Source organism: Bos indicus x Bos taurus, chromosome 10 (genome assembly GCF_003369695.1).
Source record: "Bos indicus x Bos taurus breed Angus x Brahman F1 hybrid chromosome 10, Bos_hybrid_MaternalHap_v2.0, whole genome shotgun sequence".
NCBI lineage: Eukaryota > Metazoa > Chordata > Mammalia > Artiodactyla > Bovidae > Bos > Bos indicus x Bos taurus.
This window is the reverse complement of record NC_040085.1, coordinates 75,195,117-75,212,444: the sequence shown is the minus strand read 5'-3', so window position 1 is coordinate 75,212,444 and position 17,328 is coordinate 75,195,117. Positions and strand designations below refer to the sequence as shown.

Below are 17,328 nucleotides of genomic sequence, written 5' to 3'. Positions count from 1 at the left end.
AGTCCCCCTTACACTATCAAAAATTATTGAGAATCCTCAAAGTTGTCTCTGTCTTACATCTGTCAACACACACCACTGTTGAAAATAAAACTAGTTTTTATTACTAATTTACAAATTCATTTAAAAATAATAAAATCGCAGTGATTGTATCAAGACATATCATGTAAGTCTCTGAAACTCCACTACACACCTGTGAAAGAATGAGTGCAAAAAAGGCAAACAGTATCTTAGTAGTAATGCGAAAACTGTTTTAACCTTGTCAATCACCTGAAAAGACCCCAATGACCCTTCAGAACCACTGCCATAGATAAAAGTTAAAATAATCTGCAAACTAGAAGACAGTCAAAGAAATATAAAACTCAAGAGATTCCATTTTATATCCATCAGATTGGCAAAAATTAATATCTAACAATACTAGCTGTTGCAAAACATATGGTGCTGTGCTTAGTCACACAGTTGTGTCTGCCTCTTTGCAACCCCATGGACTGTAGCCTGCCAGGCTCCTCTGTCCATGGGATTCTCCAGCCAAGAATACTGAAGTGGGTTGCCATGCCCTCCTCCAGCAGCTCTTGCCAACCCAGGGACTGAACCCAGGTCTCCAGCATTGCGTGTGGATTCCTTATCATCTGAGCCACCAGGGCAGAACTATGAATTTTCATATGCATCACTAGTGGTGAAAACTCAAACAACTACTTTGGAAAGCTACCTGGTAATACACAGAAAGTTGAATACTTCTAACAATCCAGCAACTCTATCGCTAGGTGTGTATGTCAGAGAAACCGTGGACACATGTACAAGGATGTTCCTTGCAGTATTGTTTTTAACAATGAAAAACTTGTCACCTATATGTCCATTAATGAGAGAGTGGTTACAAATATTCTGGTATATTAACAGTATACCAGAATTCCAACTAAAAATGGAATGCTATACCCTAAGTAAAACAAATTTATCAACTTAGCTAAACCTCAAGAACAATGTTGAGTGAAAAAAGGAAGCTACAGAAGATTACACCCACTTTAAAACACAAAACAATATTCTGTATCACTTAGGAACGCATGAGTAAGTATGTAAAACTTGTAATATACAAAATGCAAAAAAACAAATGAAATCAGACTTCCACAGATTGAGGGCCTTTTAAAAAACTAGATGTAAATGCACATGTAAGTATGTAAAAATACAAGACGCATGGTTAGAAGGATACATATTGATTTAGGATACTGGCTATATCTCTGCAGAAAAACATATGAAGCAAATGAGGCAAAATATGAAATGTGGGGGCAAATATCCAGGTGTATTAGTCCCTGTATTTTTTTAGTATTTGAAAATTTTCATTGACTAAGAATGGGATAACAGATTTAAAGTGGCTATTAGTTGAAATATATCACACATTTACTATAGGTATTTTACAACACCCCCAAACTAAGACATATCATTCTTTTGGGCCATACCCCTAGGCATGTGGGATCTTAGCTGCCCAACCAAAGATGGAACCCAGGCCCCCTGCAATGGAAGCACAGAGTCTTAACCACTGGACCATCAAGGAAATCCCAAGACATGTTAATTCCTAACAGAGTGTTTAGTAACTTGGTAAGTTTTCTAATCTTCACAGCCACCCCAGGTCCCATCTGGTGCCAAAATACTGACAGAAAAATCATAAGATTCACCAAGACTGCCAACTCCTATGGAAGACACAGCGTTACCTTTTCCAGGGCTCTCAATGTAAACGATCCTGAATCCCAGACCAGCTTCCACCCACCCACTGACTGATCCCTGACTGCTTCTACCCCCAACATCCATCTGAAACTAAGCTACCACACAGCATCTATAAAAACGCTTTTCTTAAGAGTCAGAGGCACATGCAGTTAACTCCCAAGCATGACCTGTTTAAAGGTCCTCGGCCTCAATGCCCCCACCACCTACCTGCCTTCATGAGAGCACCCCGACTGACCCAGTGGCTATCAGAATCACCTTAAACTTACATCAGTTAATACCAAGTCTCCCCTTCCCCCTTAGTTATCCTAAACACTTAGTCCTCAGGAGTGGGACTCCTATGGTGTCAAAACCCAGATTCTTAACCCCTAACGCTTCCTGCAGCGGAGAGGGCATTTGCTTAGGGTACAATGTTTCTCAAAGTGTGGCCAACCTCACCACCTGAAACAGTGTGTTAAATAGCTTCTGCCTCTGGAACAAATGAAACCTGCACCCTTGTTTTCTTCTGTTCAGGAAAGAGAACTGAAAGGAGGGGAGACTGTTTGATATTATTTTAAAAAAACTTTTATGCAGATTGCTGGGCTGCACTCCAGACAAACTGAATGGTTCTTTGTGGGCATGGGGTATGTGAACCTGATTTTAAAAGCACAGGGAAGCTGGGAAAGCATCACCCAGAGGATGTTAGTTTTCTCAGTCTGATGAAGAACTAAAATCTCATCACCATTTCTGCATCCCAGAATCTTAGGCGGCCAAATGCCAAACTCTCCTTTCCAGCTCTCCTTGGTTTGGATCCTGCCTTCCCACCAGGCCCAGCGTTAAGTCTCAGCTCTCTGGAAGCCTTCCTGGATGATGTCAGGCTTAATTCTCTTCCTTCTAATGGCACTCAGTACCTGAACCGCTCAAGGGAATGAAGATGCATTCTATCTTATCTTTTCCCCCAATTAGACTGTGAGGACTTCAGCTTCTGGCAGAAGGCCCAGTGCATACCTAACAGTTTAACACTTATGTGGTTGATCTGCTAAAGACAATGACATTGGAAAGTCAGTGTTAAACACACACACGAACACAATGTAGTACAAAGAGCATTTCACTTGCAATGGGAGGACCTGGGTTCAAAACCAGCTTTATCCTTTCCTGGCTGTGGTAAGTCACTGCGAGGACACCAGTGTGACATGATACCCAAGACAGTTGTCAACTGCCAACAGCAGCAAGCAACCATTATTTCTCTGATCTTGGGAGGTGGTTCATATTATTTATTTCTCTTTAGAGCCAAGAAAGTAAAAACTGAAACAGGCATCGCTATCATACAAACACAGAGAGAAAGCCTTGGAGACAATTCCCAAGGTCTGTGGTTAGTCACAAGCTCTGCTGGAACCTCACGGGCTCAGGCCTCTGTGCTTCCACCAGGGCAGGGAAGAGGGGGCAGGGAAACGCTCAGTAACTAGACCGTGCCTGGCACACCTTGTAGGTCTGCAAATGTTGAGTGATGAAAAGCTTGCACACACTACCTGGGACAAGAGAGCCCCAGGGCCCTCTCCCCCTGGGGCCCCTTCTCACACAGCCCCCTTCCCACCTGCATACCAAGAACAAAGCAGAGTTTCATAGGAGCAAGGTAAGTGAGCCAGAGGCCCCCAAGTGGGTGTGAACTGAAGAGCAGCAACAGTCTCGGCTTCTGGAAGTACTGTCAAAGCTGGTCATTAAAATCATCCTCAAACTGCTCTTCCAGTAAATGAAAAAGCAGAGTGCAGTATCCAGCTGCCTCAGATTAAAGCAGAGGAGTGGGGGGAAATGAGAAACAGAGTCAGGATTTCCAATTACTGCTAGCATGAGCGTGTTCAGAAGGGAGGAAATTAATGGAATCATCAAAAGGCTGGTGATTTCACTTAAAATGAGTTAAATCAGCCTCAATCTTCCCCTGTTTCCAGGGAGACCTCAGGCTAGTCACTGCTTGAGCTGCCTGAAAGCCACCCAGGCAGGATCAGAGCGGCTAAGTGACAGTCAGCCAAGACAGAGGCTGGGGAGACGGGCCAGACGATGGTTCTGAGGCAGGACATGCTAATTTTCTCCAGGCCAGGAGTCCTTCAGCTTGCCAATACAGCGGGCAGGAAATAAAGACTGCAAACGGGGTCCAACTCAATCTGAAGAGTGGCAACCTCTCCTAGGATGGTGAAAACATTCTGTAACTCACAGCTACCACAAAGTGGGCATAAGAGAGAAGGGAACAGGGGAAAGACCAGGGAGCCTGGATGTGCTCCTCACAGAGATGGCTAGGGTAGGACCCCTGGGAACTCCCCAGGCACACCCCAACCCCTCCACGCACAGTGCACAGACACTGATGGCCAGCTGTGCCAGAACACAGAGTGGGTAAAGCGAGCAGAGAGGGAGGAGGGAGAGGAGGGCAAAGGAGGGCAATGAACACAACGTAAGAAGGGAGAAATCAAAGGAAAGGAGGCGCATGGGTGCATCCCTCTGTTCCATACACCAGCTAATACTTCCACGGGCCTCCCATGAGCACTGTGCTGGGCAGTGCAGAAGGGAGGCCAACATCTCCGGGCACCTGGAAATGAGAACTCAGACATCCAGAAACACTGCTGGCAATGAGTGTGACGTCCTGGGGTACAGGGAGCAGCACCTGACAATGATGCGAAGTCAGCCCTCTGTGGACAGTTTTATGGGACAGCATAACTGTACAGGCCAGAGACTCTAAAAAGTAAAGTTACTCTAATTTCTGAACTTCTCTGGTTTCACTTTCAGACAGTCAGTCCCTCAATGGGATTCTGGTTCAATATCAACAGAAGTTTCCACACAAATTAAAGAATAAAAAAAAAAAAAAAAAAAGTTAACAAGCAAGCGGAAGTTCCTGACCCTGCTGAGGAAGCCATCAGAGAAGGCATTAAAGAATGCCAGGTAGGATTTCCCTGGTGGTACAGTGGGTAAGAATCCGTCTTCCAAAGCAGGGAACACAGGTTCAATCCCTGGTCCATGAAGATCCACATGCAGCAGAGCAACTAAATCCACGCATTGCAATTATTGAAGCCCGTGTGCTTAGAGCCTATGCTCTGCAACCAGAGAAGCCACCACAGTGAGCAGCCCACGCACTGCAACTAGAGAGTAGCCTCAGCTCTGTGCAGATGGAGAAAGCCCACACGTAAGCAATGGAGACCCAGCACAACCAAAAAAGGAAAAAAGAATGCTGGGTATCCAAGCTCAAAGGACCCTGGAGAGCGCTTGCCCCTGAGCAAAGTGAGGGGCCTTCAGTTATTGCTCTTGAGAGGTGGCGCACAGGCTGATCCGTGGGACCCCAGCTCAGCACCCTGCTCTCCGTACCATGGACCTCAAGCTGTGGAAAGACTTAAAACACAAACTTCCAGAGCTCACCACTGCTTAAAAGGGCAGAATAGGAAGTGGAGGGAGGAGATGCCCAAAGTGATGCCGCTGGGGCTCCCCAGGCCTGGCCCCTCCCTCTGTCGGATAGCTGGAAAGGACAAGAACTGGACTGGTGAAGGTAAGAGCCCAGCCAGCACCTTCTTTAATCATTTAACCTCTTCTCAGTTTTTAAGTTAGGCTGATCCACCTGCAGCATCCTATTTCTGACCTTCCTCTATCCCCAGCAGTTTGTGACCTCTCCAACTCTCTGTTCACATCTTATCAAATTTGCTCTGGAAAGGTCAAGTGGGCTTTTTTAGCCCAAGTGCAAACTGGTGGTTCTCAGAGTGTGGTCCCCAGACCATCAGCAGCAGTCCGTAAGAACTTAGTAGAAACACAGACTGTCAGGCCTTACCTGAGACCTGACGAATCAGAAACTCTGGAGGTGAGGCCTAGCAACCCAGGCCCTCAGAGGATTCGAACACACACTCAAGTTTGAGACCCAATTGTTCATATAATCTATAAGGGTCAGCTGGCTGCTTCTCTCACAAGCCGGTGACTCTTAGCTGGCACAGTTGAATGACCTGAACTTCAAGCTAGGAGCCCACGGAACTGCCACTGGAGGAAGGAGGAACTTTCCAACTCAGCCTGTCTTCCCTTGCTTCTAGGTTCAAGACCTTGTACAAGAAAGTACACAAACTGCCCTTGAAGCTGTGACCAGAGGCTGGAAAGCACGAGCTTGGGAAGAAACATCTGGATGGTCCTGGAGGACCTTACCTAGCAATGAAAACACAACAAAACCTCCCTTTGCCAGCTCTACACTGCTGAGACCAGACGTCAGAAGGGACAATGGTGAGTCAAAGAGCCCAGGCCTCTTCCTGACTAGAAAGCTGTCATGACTCTGATCTGCCCAGATGCCATCCTACCCAGTGCAGGCTGCAGTATTTGTTCTGCAGGAAAACTGCCCTAGGCCAGACACTCAGGGAGGTACCTGATCCCACCTCCCTGGGGCCTTGCCATGGGACCTGCAGAAGGCAACAGGCACCAGCGGTGCGTGCCCTGACACATCCTGGGACACGCTGGGTTTCCATGGGGGTGTACCAGGGTGGGGGTGGGGCTGGCACTATGGTGCAGAATCTGGAGCCTCAGGTACCGCCAACCACAGCCTAAAGAGAACTCTGTGTCCAGGGTTAGCTTGTGCCTGGGTTAGCCTTCTGCTTCCCTAGCTGATGCCAGGCCCTCACTCCCAACAAGACTCTGGGGCTTTCCAAGAGGAACATGGGTCTTTCCAAGAGGAAGATTTCTAGGCTTCTCAAAATCCTGACTACAGCCACCTTGTCTGACATGACTACGTCAGTGGAAATTAAAAAAAATTTTTTAAAGGATCCCTCCATTTCTTCTCTCACCTTCTTTGTTCCCAGGAGTGAGGCAGTCTCACATTTGGGAGATCCAAGCTTTAGACTCCACAGATTTGGGCTTTAGATTCAAGATTTGGGGCTCTGTTGGAAACTTTAGTTTGATCTATACAAAGTGAGCTATTTAAAAGCCAGCCTTCTGCCCAGGGATGGATGAAGGATTAACCAGTTAGTGTTAACCAAGTGCTTCGAGCAATTCAGAGAAGAGATGCTCTCTAAAGGAAAAAAAAAAGCATTACAGTAATCCTTTCCACTGGAATAGACTTTTATGGTTTACCCAGAACTTTTACATGTACTAACTCACCTAATCCTATCATTCATAATGTTAATTATTCCTGCAGGGCCAGGGCTTTCTGTTACCAGTAACAGAATTCTGAACAAGAGGGACCACAAAGCTTCTCAAGTGCCTGACAAGGAGGTGCTGAGAGCAATAGCATGGAGAACGGGTTCCTCTGCTGAAGGTCTCTCATAAGAAATTTGAGACACGGGGACGTCCCTGGTGATTCAGGGGTTAAGACTCTGTTCCTCCACTGCAGACGGCAGGGGTTCGATCCCTGGTCAAGGAACTGCATCCCAGGTGGCCAAAGCGGAAACACATCTCCACTAGAAGGCACGACGGTTCTCTGTACTTGGACACATCAAATCACAGGAGAGTCCTCACCCCAACAGCTCCAGGCACTGGCCGGATACCAGCTGACCAGTCTTGGATACACTTGCATGCCCATGGCCAGCCGCTCCTCCCCTCTTCTCCCTTCCCTTCTCAAGCCTGAGGAAACTTCCCCATGGAATTCCTGATGTGGGACCCCGTGCAGTGCACCAGACTGGCTGAAATAAGTCATTCTTGTCAGGCAGGCCTCCCACGGGCTGGCTGGGCAGACGCAGAGGATGAGGGACCAGCCTGGAGGGGCGGCCTCACTCAGCCAGTCCCTTCCAGTCCCCACAGGCAAAGAGTCCATTCTCCTCCATATCTTCTCCATGGACTTGTACAAAAGCAACACCCTTTTCCAGTCCTCCTCATTTCTTTGTTTAGACTCATTCAACCCTTAATCCATTAACTGGTGTTTGTTTTTTTCTCTAACCTTTTGACCTTTAACACCAAGCTTATTCCTCCACCCTCTCCCTCCTCTACTGCTCTGACAACTCAGCTAGGAAGAGCACCTACCTGCCTCCACCAGCAGCATCTTACCCCTCTGGGTACTTCCCCCAAACTGTGCTTTTGGTGATGCTCAGCCCAACCTCTGAACTCTTAGGCCAAGGCTATGCTTCTTTTCTTTTTTGAAACCTTGGCTTCTAAACATACTCCACCAAAATAGAAGAGACCACTCACTCAACCAGTATGGTAAAGCAGCAAACGAGTTTAGAGGAAAGAGTATACCAGACTTCCAAAGTTTCAACAGAAGTGATGCTGCAAGTTCCAAAGGAAGGAATAGCCCAGTGAGCCCAGCAGACACAAAACTCTCTCTCTCTCTCTCTACCTCTCCTCCCTCCAGACTGGCCCCGACAGGCTGGCTGAGGCATCACGTGACAACAGTGATGACGGCCACACCATAACCCCACGTGGTATGTACGTCATTATGTAGCAAGACTGAGGGACACTGAGAGACGTCTTAAAAATTACACAACACGCGAGCGGCAGAACCAGGGTTCCAACTGGCCCACCCGGCCCAAGAGACTGCATTCTTAACCTGACTATGCCATCTGTCTCCCCTATTTGCCTCAGGTCTTAGGTAGACTCCTCTCCCTCAGAGAGGCCTTTCAACCATCCGCACGTGAGCAGAGCCCTGCCTGTGGGTATTCCAGGGCAGCAATAGCGACCACAGGGAGTATTTTACAGAATTGGAGCCGGCACCATCACAACCCTGGCGGGAGCTCAACAAGAAACAGTGGACATATCAGAGTCTAAACCGCCCCGCCTGCATTCCTTCTGGTGTAGAGTCCTGTTCCTGGCTGTAGCCACCCGCCTCTCACGGGCTGACCATGAGGACCGACTACATGTGACAACTTCCAACAAGAGCCAGTCCAGTACCCAGTTCCTGAAAGTCCTCCAAGGCATTACCTATCTTCAGCTGCCCCACCCCACCCCGGCCTGCCTTATATCATCAACACACACTTGCTAAATGAGTTGATGTCGCTTACGAAAACACAAAACCCAATCTGTTCCATGGCAACCCTGGGTGTTAGGGTCTGGAACAAGTCCATGGGGTTTGTGTATCATGATCTGCAGACAAAGGGTTCAGGTTCCCCAAAGCAGGAATTCCCCAGAAGCCTTAATGAGCTGTCTAGTCCCTTCAATAATCAAAGATGGTCAAGACCCTCGTAATCGGAATCCTGTTCATAGGGAAAACTCTCTGACATTCTCCAAAGAGAAAGGGCTGAGACCAAGAGCTCCTGCTTATACCATTCAGCAAATACACATGTAGCCTAACTCTCCTTCCCTCAGACCTTATTTATTCTAGTAGTAAGGGGATGGGTGCTGTCTCAGAGGAGCTGACTTTGAACTGCATCTTAAAGGATGAAGTGAAGGGAGAAGGGGAGGGAGGGGAGACAGCGGGCTTCTAGCTACAGGAAATCTAGCCACTGAAAGAACAGTGTAAAGACAGGCTTGAAGGTTCTAGTGCTCAGGGAAAGGGGAATAAGGAGTCCCCTCAGCCTCGACTTTAAGGACAGATGTAGAGGGAGCTGTGGACGGGGAAGGGAAGCCAAATCCATCCAGCTGCCGTCTCCCTCTCCAATGTCAGGGTAAGTTTAGGGCCAGCACGGTTCGCACATCCATTACTGCACACGACGTCACTCCCACATGTAATGAAAGCCTACCTCTCCTTGCTCCTTGTCACCCAAGGGAACCCTCACTGGGTTCAGAGACTCTCGCTCAGGCTGAAATTTAACACACTGGATGATGAACTCGTCTGGGCGGCCTGCCCAGCCCCACTCCCTTCCTCTCAGAAGACCCACCCCCCTACATTCACCCTCTAAAGCATGAAGACACTTCCACATCCTTCTCCACTGCCAGGAAGGATGGAGAGAGTCTTACGGGGAACCACTGATTAGGCTGCTGCTGCTCACAGGGCCAGGGACTCGTCCTGCCTGTCCTCACACACAGGACGGACCATGACCCTGCACAGGGCTACCAGGAGTGACCCCTCCCACCCCCACCTCCCCAGGACGATCCCTGGCCTGGTTATAACAAAGTACAAAGGACACTGTCCCTGACTTCAAGGAGCTTATGTGCAAACTTTCATAAAGCCAAGAAGAAAGAACATGAACTAAGATTAAGTTCCACTGCATGATGGGGACAAATCAGAGGGCCACACAATCCACTGATGTCACCAGCTAACTTCATAGGCCATAAGTAAGCCATCTGGAGCAAGCATGCATCGTCATCAGGAGCCTGAGTGTGGCTGCACTGGGTCCTCTGCAATCTAGCCTCCAAAGTAATGAGACCAACTGGGAAGCAGAAACATCCAAGGCTCCTCTCCTGTTGGCCCCGCACCTCGAAGTGTCGAGATAGGTGCTCAGCAAATATTGACAGGTGGCTGCCCACGCCCTGTTTGTCCTTGTCTGGTGCATGACAATCCCAACAACATTCTCTTACGCCTCCCACTGCCAGAGTCAACAAGGCTGAGCTGTTGGAACTCAAGCCAGTGATAATAAATACACAGGTCCCGCGTTCTCCCAGGGAGACCTGTATCTACTGAATGTGAAGAACTGATAGTCAGGACATTTGTATTATATAAAGTGTCACTTGCTGGCTACTCAGAGTAACAAAGGCCAGAGCCAAATTATTTTACAATCTTGCAGGAGTTCTTGGCCATAACTTCCTGAAACACATTTCCCCTCCTTGGCTTAAACAGCTAAAATACTTTTTGTGAATTTGAGAAGAAAAAACGCTGTGCAAAGAATAAACCTTGAAGAGAATCTGTTTATCTTCTCTGCACTACTTCCCAGAATTCTGAATGATTAAACAGTTGTACTTTTAAAAGATTTGGCTACTGGCAAAGCTAACAAGTTAAAGCAGTTAAAACGGGGGGAAAACCTTGTCTCTAGGGAAACAAGTGAACCTGGGTAGGACAAAGACTCTTACAAAAATGAATGCTGTCAAACACAGCTAAGGAAAGTAGGAGGAGGCAAAAGCACTACCAAAACGGAGAGACGAGAAGAGAGTTCTTAATTTTTAATTCCATCTTGTATTCTCCTAGATGTGTTTAGAGATTCTGTAGAATATAACCCTGCTTTCATATCACTGTGCTGATGAAATACCTCTTTAAAGAGCAGACCCTTGGGGGACTTCCCTGGTGGTCCAGTGGCTGAGAATTCACCCTGTAATTCAAGGGACACAGATTCAATCCCTGGTCAGGGAACTAAGATTCCCACATGCTGTGGGCAACTAAAGCCCCTGAGCCACAACTGAACCTGACTGCCACAACCAGAGAGCTCATGCACTCCTCAGAGCCTGTGCTCCGCAACAAGAGAAGCAACAAGGCGGGCCACAACTAGAGAAAGCCACGTACCACGACGACGACCCAGCACAGTCCAAAAATCAAAGAACAGACCTCTGGCATTCTCACTTTGTTAAGGTTTCAAAAACCCTCTGGACATTCCTAACAATGTACCTAACAAAAGTACCAGCAGCTTTGAGGGAATCCCGGCTCTGAGATGCCAACAAGACAGCCTCACTGAAGGGAAGGACTGACTGTGAGATGACCCAGCTGACTCTCAGCCCCAGCACTGCAAAGGGCCACCGCTGCTCTTTTCTGCTTGGCTTCACGTGTGAGATGCCAACAGGCGGCATTTGAGAATCAGGGGCATGCGAACTGGGGAGAACTCATCCGTATGTGTCTAAATATACTCAGGATGCTGCGCTAAACTGAATCCAAAAGAATCCAAGAGACACGGAAGAAACAAGGAGCACCTTCCAACAGAGCTAATCAGCTGTGGTGTCAAAAGTGCAGACTGGTATCAACTGGTGCTAGAGTCTGGTCCTCACACCTGGCAATTACTTCTCTGTACGCCAATCAATGTCCTAAGTGCTTCGTATGTACCATCTTATTTAATCCTCACAACAATTGTATGAAGTAAGATTATCTACTGTCTTCCCTATTCTAGCGAAATACCGACAACGAGGTCAGCAAGATTATCCAAGGTAAGGCAGGCAGTGAGGCACCGAGGCAGTACTCATCCTCTTCGTGGAGAGTTCAAACTGTAGGCTGGCTTAAGGTGAGCTGGGTAAACAGGGCAGGGAGACCCAGCAGCAGGCATCCCTCTCAGTCACAGCACACTGCGGAACAGTCGTCGCTAAACACTGCCGTTCCTCTAGGCTCCAAAGCTGAACACGCGGCGGCCAAGGTCACTCCTGATCTGGCCACAGTCCAGGCAGCTGACTACACCAGTATCAGCCACCTGGAATGGGAGGACTGCTCACACCCTTGTAGGTGCTGCTGGGGTGATGAAGAAGAAAGGAATCTCCCAGTCGGTGAGAGGTGGTGAAAGAATTCATCTACAAACCTACCTAGAACAATTAAAGACTGAGCACTCACCTAGTTTTTTTTTTTTTTATTAGCACCCTGTGACCCTCTTTTACAGAAAGATGTGGGTAAGGATAACCTGTAAGCTTGTATTTAAGGACCAGAGTAGTGGGGCACCTTTGTTTGGGAGGTGGAATGTGTGTTTAATGAGGCTTTAACCCAGAGGAGAGTCACTGAGGTGTTCAGTCTGGTAGACTTGTGGCTTGTTTTGTTCGGAAGTCACAGTGCAAAGCTCATACCATGCACTGGCGGTGTTCTAATCATGGCACAACAATCAGCAAGCAGAGGGCAATTTCTCAACGTCTTTTCATGATGCCAGGGTTCAGCCAGCTCTATAATGACCCACCCAGCCTCCTACCACAATCCCCAAGTCTTTTTATAGTCACAGGTAATTACACCATGGAGAGATTACATCACGTCCTCAGCATGGTTGGCAGCTGACAGGAAGATGCTCTGCGGATGTTTTGGGAACTTCATTTAGCAAACAATTTGCTGTGGTCCCTATTGTTCCTTTCCAAAAATAGAACTGCCTTGGCAAACCCTGTGCCTGAACTGGGACCCAAACAACCACGGGTCATTACAGAAAAGAGCAGAGACAACCACAGAGGCAGACAGGGTAACCCAGAGATGACTCCTGCATCTTTCATCCAGAAAGGAAAACAGATGGTGTCTCTCTTCCTCTGTCAAAGTTATCCTCTGAAGGATGCTGATCTGAGCGCTCCAACAGAGAGCAGTACAAGAAACAGGTCTCAGAGAAGCCGGCCACTCAGCAGAGGTAGTGTGGTTCTCAGCAAGAGCATGGGCAACAGAGTCAGACAGACTGGGTACAAATCCCAGCCAGCTTCCCCACCTACAACTGTCTGCCGCTTACCGGCAGTGCAAGTTACTGAAACTCCCTCGGCAGTGCAAGTTACCGAAACTCCCTTGGCCTCGGTTTCTCATTTGTAAAAACGTTACAGGACCATGTAGATCACGGGCATTCTGAGAGCTTTTACGTGATACCACGGAGCCTGACACGCAAATGATGCTCCGTACACATCACTTCCCTACCTGTCCTCTCTTCCCAGCTCAGTGTATGTTACCTCGGACTCCAAGTCCCTTCGGAGACGGTGAGGTGAGCCAGGGCCACCTGCCAACATCTCTCTGCCAGAGTGATGCTAAGGGCCAAAGCCACACCATCCCCCTGAGAGTCGAGCTCTCAACATTTTCCATCTTCAGTGAACACTAAGCACCTAGCTTTATCACTCTGCCTTCCTTGCTTTAGGTGCTTGTGTGATTTTGAACACAGCCATTAAGTGTCACAGCAACGGGAAAAAAATCAGAAACAAAATACTAAGTTTTTTCAATAAAATTGCTCAGAACAGAGACAGAATGGAAATTAAAAGCTTTTTATACAAGTCAGCAAGGCAGCTGGCTTGGGACCATCCAACTATGCAAACATGGAAGGCGAAAGGGATTCTGGACGGAATCAATCCTTCCCTAACTGGTCAGGTTTGACACTTCCTCCCAACCCCTTATCCTCAACCCAAGAAGTGACTCTACATCTCCAGTTTTGTTTTGCTTTTTAAATATTTATTTACTTTATTTGGCTGCTCCAGGTCTTAGTTGTGGCATGAGGAATCTTTAGTGGTGGCATGCGGGATCTAGTTCCCTGACCAGGGGTCGAACCCAGGCCCCCTGCATTGGGAGCATGACCATTAGACCACCTGGGAAGTCTCTCCGGTTTTGTTTTTTAAAGACAGAAGAGGACGTCATCCACATGAAGCCTCCCGCCCAGAGTGACTCAACAGGAGGTCACATACCAAATCTGCTGTTGTTATTATTTAAAATTACACAGAGCACTTTATATGTCAAGCGCCTTCCAATCATTTTTATTAGTCCACACAACACCCACCTAACATCCTCAAGTGTTGTATTTCCGTTTTATAGGTGACACCAAGAGGTCAAGGGATTTACCTGAGGTCATACATACAGCAAGTTTCTTAAAGTCACAAGCAAAGAGACCTGGGAGAGGCTCCTACACAGCGGGGATGCTAATTCCTCTCCAGCCCAAGAAAGGCAAGTTGGGTAGCATGAGCACAGGCCTTCTTTTTAGACCTGGTCTTCCCCTGCAGACTGTGCCCAGGTATGAAGAGTAAGACACGCTTCCTTTTGCCACTCTGAAAAAGGGAACTTTCATTAACTCTCTCCGTCTCTGCTAAAGATATGACCAAGGGGCAAGCTGAACCAATCCTCTGTAACCCTATCTCCATTATAACTCCAAATCGATGGCTGCAGATAAGAGAAACCAGGACAGAAAACTGAACTAGGGACATGACATACATCACTTTACGTAGAGCTTTACCCCAGAACTCTCAAGTGCCTCTTCATGATGCTTTTCTTCTAAACCTGAGCAATTATGACCAATACTAGGCATGCTAGTGGTATTTACAACCAGAGACTATGCAGACCAATCACCTCCAGAGGACGCCTGCTGACCTCTGCCCAGTGAGACTCTTGCAGTCACGTTTGTGCCAGGACACATGAAGATATCTACTAGAGCTCTCTGGGTAACAAGCATCTCATTATAATGCCTCTGGAATGGGTGTTTAAGAGCAGCTATAGGAACAGGTAAGAAATGCAGGAAGAGACCTTTCCTGACCTGAATGCCTTTCCTCGACTTCAGATTATCTGAGAGTCTTGGTTTCTTGGCAAGCTTGCCTGACACACCACTCATGCAGGCTCGGCCATACAGGTGTGCTCTGGGTTTCAGGCCAAGCTGTGGGCACCTCCTTCCACCAGAAACCACTCCAGAGAGGAAAAAATATCACAACTTGGTGCACTCGAACGAAGTAATGGTGAAACCCCTTCCCCTGTCTGCACCCTGCTCACGCCAGTACACAGGTTTTATGGGGAATAAAAAGACTGGGCGGAGGCGGTGGGACGGCAGGGGAGGAAGGATTCTTTGCAGATGGGGAGGGAAAGAAAACAACAGAGCCAATTTTCCCATCCCGGTCTGAGCCCACACTACAGACTTATATTTTTTCCATACTGGAGAATAATAATCCCTTTATCCAGCCAGTCTGGGACCATCAGTCCCTGATAATTGATTTCAGACCCTGAATGGAAGGCTGGGAAGGTGTGGGTAGCTGGAAAATGGGGTGGGGAATGGGAGGGTGGGGGGAAGCCCATAAAAGAAAGTGGTGGGGTACAAGGGATGGCCCGATGAAGCTAAAGAGGCCGAAGGCAGAAGCTCTGCCCTCACACGGCCATGGAAGGCCGGGACACCTCCCCAGCGGAGCCGGGGAAGAGCATGCGTGCTGGTGCGCCAGGCACTGGGCGGGGCTCTGGTCCCAGGGCTGCCGTGAGCCCGACCCTGGGCCAGTGCACAGCCTCTGAGGTCCGTCCTAGCTCTGCCCAGTCCCTTCTTTCTTCTTACTCTGACAGCCACTCCATTCATACACATTCTTAGTGAGCATCGCTTGTTCTGGGCTGGGGGTAAGTTGGCAAACCTCCTCCATAAAGGGCCAAATATCTTAAAGTGTAAATATTTTAGGCTTTGGGCACTACCTGGTCCATGTCACTATTACCCAACTCTGTCATTATAGCACAGGTGAGGGACCTGAGGCTTACAGAAGCAGAGACTCGCTCTGGGTCACAGAACTAGCGAGAGCAGGACTGGGCCCTGAACACAGAGGATTCCAAAGTGCGCATCCTTACCTGCACATCACACTCTGAATCCTACACCTCGGTCCCATACGTGACTATGGCTAAGGGAGGGGGATGGTTAAGTCACCCCTGGTAGGCTCCTACACCCCCACTTCCGGCTGGCTCCCTAGGTCCCTTGGAGCACCCCTGCCCCCCAGGACTGGCTCTCAGCTGTATCGCAGGACCAGCACTGAAGCCACCACCCTCTGCTCTCCCATTAACTGCTCCACAAGCAGAGAATCCCCTTCTCCCAGCCTTTGGGAAAACAATGGTACTGAGTCTTTTCCTTCGCATACTCAGGCAGCAGGCAGGGGCTTACCTGAGGCAAGTCCGTCTCCAAGGAGGGTGCTAAGAATCACCAGGGGAAGGAACACTCCATGTCCCACGGAGGCCACGGCAAACGCTGAGGTGCTCTTTGGTGCTATCCTGCCATGGCACATCTTTTATCCGTCCAAGTTATTTTTAAAAGGAAAAATGTAAAAGCCAGAAGGAACAACTCTGAAGTCAGCCTCAGGTAGATTCACCTAGTTTAAAAAAAAAAAAAAAAAGGACATAAGTGAAAGCTTTAGCCTATGTTAGTTATAATAGGCCTTCCTTTATGATAAGGGAAGCCTTGGTAACATACAAAGTTGAAAGAATTCTAGCAACTGAATCCCTACTGCCAGGAGAAGAGACAAGCATGTAAGTGGCTTTTCAACTCCTCCCTGGGGAAATGCCAAGGCCCATAGTAAGCTGCCACAGGCGTGGTTACCACCTGGGAGCCAGATCCTTGTGACGAGACAAGGAGACCAGAGCCGGCTCACCTGGGGATCCGTCAAGCTGGGTAAAGCTTTCAGAAAGTGCCCTGCTGCCTGCCTGCCGTGGGGGCTCCAGCAGAGAGGAGGAAAGAGATGGTTGTTCACGTGGAGAGTGCTGCACCCGAGTTTGCCTCTGCCTTTGCCACTGGACTCAGAGCAAGTTCAACTAACCGGAAAAAAAAGAGAGAACACGTGTCTAAGATGGAGAAACCACCGCCTAGAGAAGGAACGCCACAGCCGGCGCCAAGAGCCCCTGGCTGGGCCTGCTCAACCACCAGAGGCTGCAGGAGCCCCTGGGGACCTGGCTCCCACCACCAATCTCAAAAATGGACTAATTACTCAAGGCTCACCCAACACACCTGCGCCCCCAGAGGCCGCATCTGTTGGCTTTATGGGACAAACACTGAGGGGAGAACGAGGCTTAACTGTTGACTAGCCTGACCATCCACTCTGGCTCACAGACTTAAAGAAGAATAGGAACCAGTATCTTTAAAAAAGAAAAAAAAAAAAAAAAAAAAATCAGGGATCAAGACTTCTAAGGGTTTTTTCCCACTTGCTTTCAGGAAAGCAGAACGGTTGATCATATATTTTGATATAGATCTATTATATTTTACTTAACTCATTTGATATCATTTATCCTAGTTTATAAAAGATATTCCAAATATAAGGTTACACTTCCTCCTTAAACGCCATACACACCTCTTTCTCCAGTACAGGTTTATGTAAACAGATACGCGAGCCTGCCATCTACAATCATAATAAAGGATGTCCCTGAGGGATATCACCCAGCCCTGACTTTAATCCATGCATGAAGCCTTTGGCTCAGGCCTA

The 17,328-nt window shown here is 48.1% G+C and overlaps 1 protein-coding gene across 3 annotated transcripts in view; it reads right to left on the bottom strand.

Moving 5' to 3' along the window:
• Positions 1–17,328, bottom strand: part of SUSD6 (sushi domain containing 6) — a 95,081-nt gene that overhangs the window by 35,779 nt on the left and 41,974 nt on the right. For 2 of the 3 annotated variants that reach the window (XM_027552268.1, XM_027552270.1), the window contains exon 2: positions 16,020–16,224. In XM_027552268.1, the coding sequence (XP_027408069.1) occupies positions 16,020–16,140 (121 nt within the window). In that variant the 5' untranslated portion in view covers positions 16,141–16,224. Of the gene's footprint in view, positions 1–16,019; positions 16,225–16,503; positions 16,664–17,328 lie in introns of all 3 variants that reach the window. The other variant, XM_027552269.1, reaches the window with a different exon arrangement.